General features: G+C 39.4%; 1 protein-coding gene and 1 long non-coding RNA gene across 3 annotated transcripts in view; one reads left to right on the top strand and one right to left on the bottom strand.

Annotated features, from left to right (window-relative positions):
- Positions 1-8,689, top strand: part of sh3kbp1 (SH3-domain kinase binding protein 1) — a 28,947-nt gene extending 20,258 nt beyond the window's left edge. For both annotated transcript variants that reach the window (XM_084034073.1, XM_084034074.1), the window contains exons 8-19: positions 1,256-1,325; positions 2,265-2,359; positions 2,554-2,649; positions 2,746-2,797; positions 2,891-2,962; positions 4,177-4,312; positions 4,420-4,490; positions 4,634-4,740; positions 5,308-5,433; positions 5,740-5,951; positions 6,147-6,210; positions 6,878-8,689. In XM_084034073.1, the coding sequence (XP_083890199.1) occupies positions 1,256-1,325; positions 2,265-2,359; positions 2,554-2,649; positions 2,746-2,797; positions 2,891-2,962; positions 4,177-4,312; positions 4,420-4,490; positions 4,634-4,740; positions 5,308-5,433; positions 5,740-5,951; positions 6,147-6,210; positions 6,878-6,916 (1,140 nt within the window). In that variant the 3' untranslated portion in view covers positions 6,917-8,689. The remainder of the gene's footprint in view (positions 1-1,255; positions 1,326-2,264; positions 2,360-2,553; positions 2,650-2,745; positions 2,798-2,890; positions 2,963-4,176; positions 4,313-4,419; positions 4,491-4,633; positions 4,741-5,307; positions 5,434-5,739; positions 5,952-6,146; positions 6,211-6,877) is intronic.
- On the bottom strand, positions 8,476-9,165 carry LOC311029125. Its single transcript, XR_014598858.1, has 2 exons — positions 8,568-9,165; positions 8,476-8,508 (listed from the first exon to the last, which is right to left on the bottom strand). It is a non-coding gene; the product is annotated as an uncharacterized lncRNA (long non-coding RNA).
- Between the last annotated feature and the right edge of the window lie 334 nt (positions 9,166-9,499).

The raw sequence follows: 9,499 nt of genomic DNA on the forward strand, positions 1-9,499 counted from the left end.
CTACCCCACACACACACACACACACACACACACACAGACACACACACGCACACATAATGCATCATGAAGTCAGCTTGGTGGCTTTTGTGCTAAATCCGATCTCATCCTCTCTAATTAGCTAGTCAGTACGGAGCTGCAGGACAGTGTTGTTCACTGAAGGATTGGATTCATTTTTTTGTCTTTCAGTGTATTTTTTCCACATGAATTTGTGAAGTGTTCATTTTTACGTGATTTTTGTTTCAGTTTTTTTCTTTGCAATGTGTGACTTCAAGTCATTACTGCAGTGCAGTCAGTCTGTTGGGTGAAATACCTCAACAACTATTGCCATGAAATTCTGTACATTCCTGCTCCGCAGAGGATGAACCTTCCTTCGGTTGTTGCTCCCCTGATTTTTCGAGCCACCACAAGTTTGACAAGTTGGTTTAAGATGTTGGATTCTTGTGAAATTTTGTACAGACATTCATCGTCCCAAGAGGGTGAACCCTACCAACTACCAATTTGGTTCAGATTTGGGTCCAACCCAAACCTTCAGTATTAATTATACGAACTTCGGCGATCATCTAGTGCCACCATCAGATCAAAGATATGAGATATGTTTTTTATTTGAGATATGAGCAACGATCCTTGTTGTTGGCATTCTGCATATCTTTTTATTGATGTTTTTAAACATGCAAGTTTAATTGATATTTAATGTGTGTGCACACTTTTGCTCTCTGCCCTATTGTGTCCTGCAACTACTGCACAACAACTTACCTCTGGATGTTTAAAGTTCTGTCTTACATCGTTAGCGTTTAATTGGTTAATGTTAGCATGCTAATATGCTAAACTAAGATGGTGACTGTGGTACACATTACACCTGCTAGCATCAGCATGTTAGCATAGTCATTGTTAGCTCAAACAGCTACACAAACAGCCAACGTGGCTCGTTTTCTTGTTAAATAATGGCCCTTTATTTGTATTGATATGTTTAGTTTGATCATTTGTAACTTTGTTGATTAACTTAACACATTTTGGAGGAGTTTTCAGTTTTGCTCTACCAATACTAGTGAAGTCTGCTCTGTTACTATCACACCTACAGCTGAAACCAAGTCACAACATTTTCTGCCAGCAAGCACAGGAAGCCCAAACCCGAATACAGTGGTTACACACAGATAAAAACCCCTAGGCGGTTACAACATGATGATCTCTGCTGCAGATGTAATGATGAGATTTGTATGTGAAACTAAAGGGTTTCTTCCATCTGTCTGTCACTCAGGCAAACGAGGGGAAAGCAGCGAGTGTTGCCCCGGAAACCATGAAGACTGAACCTGATGGTAAAGCCAAAGGTGAGAAGTTGCAGCTTCCCTGTAATAAAGATAATTCTAACTGAAACAACAATATAAATGACATAGATTTCAGTTAAGCAGCCTCATTAGACGAAGAAATGTGTACACATTGGTTTATTTTCCAAAGCATACTTATGTTCTTAGATCACTTCCTATCTTTCATGCAAGAGCTTTCCTTTGTCACAGTATTGTAATGTTGTTGTGCTAAGCCACCGCTTTGAAAATATCTCAATGATGGTGTGTTCAGGTCATTGTGGAAAGCTCCGACATCCAAGTTTTGGGAGTCGGATGTGAAGAGTATTGCATTAACAAGCCGTGTTAAAGGAAACTCAATGAAAAAACAATAAGCAAACATGAATGTTGTGAGAATGAATTTCAAACTTCTTTTGCATGTAAATGATTTGAGCTCAAATGCACCACATTCTAGTTAAAACTTGTTGTGCTTTATCAGATGTCGTAATTGTATGATCAGGAAATTATTAAATAAAAATTCTCAATTCCACGTTTGTATTTATTAAACGTACAAAGAGTTAACTATTATATTTAAGTCAAAGTAACCAAAGGACATTACACAGTATGGGTATAAATATGTTTTTCTTTTGAGAAAGCCAGTTTAATAAAATCAGTGTGGGTGATAAACACATTTTTATTTAATTGATTATTTAAATTAATTATTTAATGGAAGTTGTAGCCCACTCCATGATTCAAACACAGACAGTATGTAAAAAAAAATATTCAAACCAGAATAGAATAAAACAATAAAATAGGAAATTAAATAGAACAACATATGAAAAGTGGGTCTAAAAAGTATATAAAATATTATATATGTATACCGTTTTTGCAACACAAGCTTTCTTTAATTTCCTGCTTGGTGTGAAAACCTCGTCCACTCTCTTGGTTATCAGCTCTTTAGTTTTCTTATCTGACTTTGTTTGGCAGGGCGGGAGCTGTGTAAAGTTCTCTTCCCATACGAAGCACAAAATGAAGACGAGCTGTCACTCAAAGAGGGAGAAATCATCAACATCATCACCAAGGTGAGTCACTATGTGTGTGTGTGTGTGTGTGTGTGTGTGTGTGTGTGGGTGTGTCTGCTTTGATTCTTACATCATGCGGTTGCTTTCATTTGTTTAGCCAGATCAGAACAATTTGCATCCAGGTGCACATAAAATAAACTTACCAGGCATTTAAAGTGCAGCTCAGACCAAACACGTTGCTGTCTTTTGTCCAGGAGTGTGCTGATGCAGGCTGGTGGAAGGGGGAGATCGGGGGAAGGCAAGGTGTTTTCCCAGATAACTTTGTCAAGCTGCTAGAAGTGGATAAAGAGGTAATTTTTAACTTGGCTGTAAACCGTGATAACAGAAGCCTAAAAAGTCTCAAAAACACATTATTAACGTGTTTCCGGGTGTGTTTGTGATTCCAGAGACCAAAGAAGCCGCCTCCTCCCAGTGCACCTTCAGCTAAACACACCACAGGTACAGTAACATCATATTCCTTACCTCTCTACCGTTTTTTTATTCTCTGAGAGAGAAAAAAAACAAAAAACCTGTAAAAACTCTGACCTGTAGAGAGAAAGTCTGATGTCAAGAAGGTTCCTCCTGAGCGACCTGAGCATCTGCCACAGAGAGACCAGGATCGAGGTAGAGTCTAGACCGCTTTGGCCCTGCTCGGCCCACTTCAGCCTGCAACTTTCTACTAATCTCTTCAACTGGTGACGGACGGATCACTAACTAGCGTGCTTAATATTAATAATCCAGCGTTTGACTTGCTTTACAGCATAAAACGGACATGCGATACCAGCGTGAAAAAGGACAATGTGGATGTTTTTCAGTTGCAAATGGACAAAAAGGTTTCTGTTGAAAAATCACTCGCAGTATGTTTGTCCTGCGTTGTAAAGCGGAGGAACAAAGCTTTGATTGAAGAAACGCTGTCAACAACATTCTGTGTGAAACAGGAAGCTTTCAGCACCCTGTTGTTGACAAACACAAGCTTCCAGTTGTCTCGTTATATTGTATTAATACAAAAGCAGTAGAATTAATCGTGGAAAACAATACGTCATCATACGGAAGCTATAGTCAGCTCAACTTTAGATGAGGAAATCACTGATCTATTGTACTACTGCAGCTCTCACACACACAACATCTGAAGCGTGTGACAATGAGGGACCTCGAGTAGAAACTATTTTATACATTTATCAGGTTTTTTAATAAAAAATCTTGGTCTTCATAGCTATTGTACACAGCTGTTAGCAGCTGCAACAATATTTGCCTCTGAAATTTAATGGATTAGAAGTATAGAGTAGCATACAATGGAAGTACTCAATGAAAATATAAATAAAGTACAACATAATCCCCACCCAAAGAAGTAGTTGAACATGTTTCCGTCCCTGCTCCTTGTAAAAACTGCCGATGGGGTGAGATAGTTTTGCTTGTTTAGTCAAAGATGAAACAGGTTTACAGGATTTCTTTCTCCTCAACGTATTTGTTTAATCAAATTTATCCCTCACTAAATCTCATGCATACTCATCAACTAAAAATCACCTACATGAAAATACTGCCACCACTTTGACTTGATCTTCCGGATCCTCTCCTGACAGTTTTTTCTTCTTTGCTTCTTGTTTGGTTTTTCCCTCCCAGCCTTGGGCGACTCCAGACCTTTCTCCTTCTTTTATTCTTGAACATCCTCCTTTTGCTTTTATCCTCCTGGGTCAGATGCAGTTCCTTCATCACTTGTAGTCCTACTTTATTATGCATGTTGGAGTCGCATGTTCACCTCTACATGTGTGTTTTTATGTTGCACAATATGTTTTCCCTTTGAACCTCCATGTGTGCTGTTTGATTTTGTGTGTGTGTAGGTGAAGAGGTGAAGCTTGGCGACATCCCCAAGCCCTCCCTCCCATCTATCCTTCCCAAGAAACCCCTCCCCCCAAAGACAAGCACCTCCTCTTCCTCCCATCCCCCACGGCGTCCTGAGAGACCGCCCACTCTAGCGTCAGTACACACACAAACACACACACACAGGCTCTTTTGAAGAAAAACAACCCCATACACTCCAAAGCGTATACAGCCTAATGTTGTTGTATGGTTTACCTGCTCAGGTGTGAAAGCCCCAAGTCTGAGGGCGGGGCTTCGACACCAGATTCTGCCCCTGACAGGTCACATGACACTGGTGAGTTTGACTTGACAGGAGCGTCGACCTCAATGAGATCAAGATGTGGTGCCAGAGCGCTCTCTCTCTCTATCTCTCTCTGTCTCTCTCTCTATATCTCTCTCTCTCATGCTCCCGTGCGTTTGTGTTTTGCGTTTGTGCAGATGTGGACCTCGACGTGGTCGTGGCGTCAACGGAGAAGCTGAGTCATCCGACGGCATCGCGGCCGAGAGTGACAGACCGCCGGCCTCGCTCGCAGATCATCACACCAGTGAGTGTTTGGAGCAAAAGTAAAACTACCCATCAGGCATAAATGTATATTATATTATGAGTCATTTTATCAAATTCTGATGGGTAGCTTGTGAATTTCCACAAGGGACCAATACATGTTTTCTTGATCAATATATACAAATATTTGATGATGTATTTGTTGATTATATTTTGCATTATTTATCTGAATCTGCAAAGTCAATAAAGGTATTAAATACATGTGGACCAACAATTGTTCTGGCATGTAATAAATTACTTAGATTATCAATTTCCAAAAACAAGAAAACAGTAATAAATACATATTGGGAAATATTTCACCCACAGTGCACAATCAATTCCTTTTAGTGCAAAAGTAAAGTCAATACATTTCTTGTAGTCTAATCACTAAAATGACTAGAGTGTGATAATAAGATAAGATATAAGATATACTTTTTGCAGTGTGAATAGGAGGGAGCTGTTTAAATGGATTACAACTGTATTTATATGACATATTTCTGATATCAGTATCACGTCAGAAAGCCACAGATCTTGCACTGAATAAATTAGACCATCGCCGTCTCTTCTGCAGGCTTCCCTGTCCAGCATCGACCTGGAGGCCCCTGCAGTGGAGGACAGGAAGGAGAAGGAGGAGCCGGAGTCCGTCCCATCAAGACCTGTAGACGTTTCCATGAAAAAAGGAGTCCCCACCATCTCTGTACGACCACCCAGTTCACTATTTATTCTGTCCAGCAGAGGGCGCCATGCAATAGATTGTCATGTTTCTCAGCAGAGTCACTACTGCATGTGTACTCCATGTTTCTCCTTGATTTGTGTTACAATTTTTACAATTACATTTTTAAAAAAGTGGATGTTTTTACAATTGGCAAAATAACTGTACAATTATTTAAAAAAAAACACAATTTTCAGATTTCTAAAGCTGAAGCAGAATAACCAGGTTATATTTGAGATGTATGGGGAAAATGGAATGATTGCTAAATTCTGTGTTTTAATTTGCCTTCAGGTACCTGACAGTAAAGCTCCACTGCCCGCCAAGCCCTCTGTCCTGACCCCGCCAAACCCTGGCCATCGGCCCTCGTCCCCGTCTTCCTCCTCGGCTCTGAGCCCCTCCCCCGAGCTCCGACATTCACCTGTGACCCCCCCGACACTGGAGGAACTCAGGAACCAGCTGAGGGACCTGAGGTCCTCCGTAGAACTGCTGAAGAGCCAGCACAGGTACGTCAGACCTAGAATCAGTGATATCTTTTAAATCACTTCTCAAAGCTTCTCTTTTTACAAATGCTTTTCATTAATGCTCGCTCATAATTTTCGAACACGTCTTGTTTTTATCTTATGTTATGGTGGGAATTTTGCTCTGTTTTGTTCTGCTTTGAAAAGCGCAGTGTAAATAAAGTTGTGTGTGTATTTCAGGCAGGAGATGAAGCAGTTGACCAACGCGCTGGATGACGAGAAGAAGATACGTGTTAGTTTACAGGTGAGACTCATAGTATGTAATACTATGTAAATAGCATGTAAATAGCAATCTATTAGTATTTGTTGGGTTTACATTACTTTATTTAGTGTTTAAATGATTTAGCTTTTTAGCAGAAATGCCCCAGATGTGCATAAAATGACACTAAATATGTGACCTATACCCAATAAAATAATGTTAATTTAGAATATACTATATCAACACACACAACTTATGAATAGAAATCATGTGGGGATACAAACCAGCACCAAAGCACAGTAAAATGCAGACCATACTGGAGGTAACAGGAGAAAATCACTTGTGTGTATAACATTCATAAAAAAGATCCTTTAAAAAAGCAATTATTTATTGATTCAAATGTCTGATTATTACTTAAATCAATATAATAATTTTGATAATTGCACGTTTAAGTCATCTATTTAAGACACATGTTCTGTAATGTATCACTTTTAGTTGAATCTGCTTTTGGTCTCGAAAAGAACAAGTAAGAAATATTGTACACTGTTATAATAATAATAAAAAACAATCAACAGATTAAATGAATATGAAAATAATTAATTTTCTAATAACGCTACTGTAATCTCATCAAGAAAGGATTTTAAGAGCAGCAGCCAAACGTCTTTGACTAACCAAGAAACTAAATTGCAATGTGTCTGCCTTTGTTCGACAGATGGAAGTAGAGCACATAAAGAAGAGCCTGTCGAAATGATGACTAAAGCGTCCTCTTATCACCACATCAGATGCCAACATGAAAACATACTCACTGTTGGATGAGATACTTCAGCCAAAACAAAGTTGGTGCCAAAGGATCGCCACCATCCACATCAGCAACAATACAGAACCATGGAATCGGCCACCTTCCCCCCTCTGACGTCGCCTTATCCTGCGTTTACTTCTTTATTTTTCTGTTAAAGAGGCTTGTCTTGCTAAGTTTACTGCTCTCTCGCCGAAGCTTGCTGTGCCACCCGGTACTGACTGGCGGTGTGTTGCCACGGGTTACGGAACAATGACACAGAGGTTGCCGTGGCGAACTCGCTGGTACTTTTTTTGTTCTCTCAGTGTAAAAAGGAAACTTGGAACTCAACCTTCGTAGCCCGGTTGGTTCAGACGACATGTGTGCTTGTCTGTGTCCACTCTGCGGCCTTCACTTCTTATCTGTGTGTGTGTGTGTGTGTGTGTGTGTGTGTGTGAATGGTTTGTTTTCCATCCTTGTGAGGACTACAGTTTTAGACCATCACATGAGAGACATTTTTGTAAAGTGAGGGTTTTTTTTCAGCCAGATCTTAATTTATTCATTGGGAGAGATTAAGTTTAGGATTTGGGTTGATGGAAGCCTTTACTTTAGAGGCACATCATTAACATTAAGGTTGCATCATTTGACACACTGAGCTTGATGTTTCTTTGGTACACTGCAGGCGGAGGATTTTTGAAGCATCAGTCATTTGGACATATTTCTCTGTCCCTTATCTTTTTAGTTTCACATTTTTTTTTAAATTTGCAGTCAGATATTCCACCTGTTGAGAGGCTAAAAGGATAAGCGAATCATGATTCTTCCCCCGTCAGTATTAATGAAGTCAAACCAACATGTTCTGATCCTGCAGGTGCTATTTAAAGGAATAGTTGGACATTTGGGGAGCTACGCTTATGCGGTAGAGCCAATCTATTGGCCTTATTTCTATGCTAAGCTAAGCTAACAGTCTTCTGGCTGTGGCTTCATACTTATCATACAGATGTGTGAGTGTGAGTGTTAACAATCTTCCCATCTAACTCAGCAAGAAAGCAAAGAGGCATATTTACAACAATGACAAACAATTTCCCTGGACAAAATCCCAAACTGCCCTGTGATATATGGCTGCAAATGAACGAGAAGAAAAGCACACGTCACTGCATGATCACGCCTATCTATGATAGTTATCATGTGAAGTATTGCCTTCTGGACCAAAATCGATTATTATACCTTGTTTTGCTTTTGCACTTTTGTGCCACGACTCCAGAAACCTCAAGAAACAGCTGTGCTGGTCGCATCCCCCGAGTCACAACCGAGATCCATGTGGGTCTGATGTTTCTGGTGCTCTTCTGGCATCAGGTGAAAGACAGGTGAAGACAGGGTTTGAGGAATGTAGTGAAAGGACCTCACCAGTAAAAGAAGATACAAGTGTGAGTGTATGTGGTAGCATGTACGGCTGTTTGCCTCCCTCCCTTATACTGTATGTGCACAGAATCTGTGGCAACCCGTCACTGTGGCCTTCCTGTTTTTGACTCCAAATCTTTCTTTTTCTTTCTTTCTTTCTTTCTTTCTTTCTTTCTTTCTTTCTTTCTTTCTTTCTTTCTTTCTTTCTTTCTTTCTTCCGTATGACAACGAGAAAACTGCTACAACTGAGTCTACAAATGGTTTTCTTGACTTGGCTCTTTCTCTCCAGGATAGTGATAAATATATATACTTTTATATTTCAGTGTAATAAAGATGCTATTATGTACTGTACATGTGGAAGGTGATGTGTTCTTTTTTAATACTAAGTATGTTTGATTTGTCTGCTGGTAAAATGTGTACATTACAGTACAAATGAAGCATTTTGTTCCATTCTGTTGCTCTTTACACTGTTTATTCAAGCAATTGTTGCTCAACAGATGGACACTGGAAATCTGAGTGAACTAAACGAGAAGTGAAAGTCCTGATTCAGCCTTAACGGGAACCGAAGTCATCCCAGAATTTCTGCAATAACTGCATTTATTTGGATGCAACTGAAAGAAATGTCTAAATGACACCATGTCAATCAACTATCGCAGTATAATTTTTAGACATAGTCAGAAAGTTTGTTCCTGAAAATATCTGATCAATATATACGCAGACGATTTTGATGTTGCAATAAAAAAGAAACTATCAATACAGTATATAAGTAGGCTACAAACAGAAACCACCACTTCATTTCGGCAACATGTAATCGAAAACAAATAAAATCCCTGAAAATGTGTAAAAGGTACGTTATTACATTATAAATATTGAAGCAGACAATTTTGAAAATGCAATAAAAACCTTTTAAAATTGTAATGCATCCCAGCAGGAATAAGAGTGTACAACAACAAAACGTTTAAATTTTAAATTACAAAAAGATTAGATTATGAATTTGTGAAAAACCAAAGCAAGTTCTAGCAGGAGGGGAGACGGTGTCTTACAGTCATTGGATGTTGAATGTTTTCTTTCTAAACTCATGTCATCATCATAGAGTTGTTTGAATGTGTGAAGGGAGCACTGAGCATCCAAATAGAGCCACGTTCCTGTCAGATTTCAGAT

Source organism: Eutrigla gurnardus, assembly GCF_963514095.1.
Source record: "Eutrigla gurnardus genome assembly, chromosome: 18".
NCBI classification, from domain to species: Eukaryota; Metazoa; Chordata; class Actinopteri; order Perciformes; family Triglidae; genus Eutrigla; species Eutrigla gurnardus.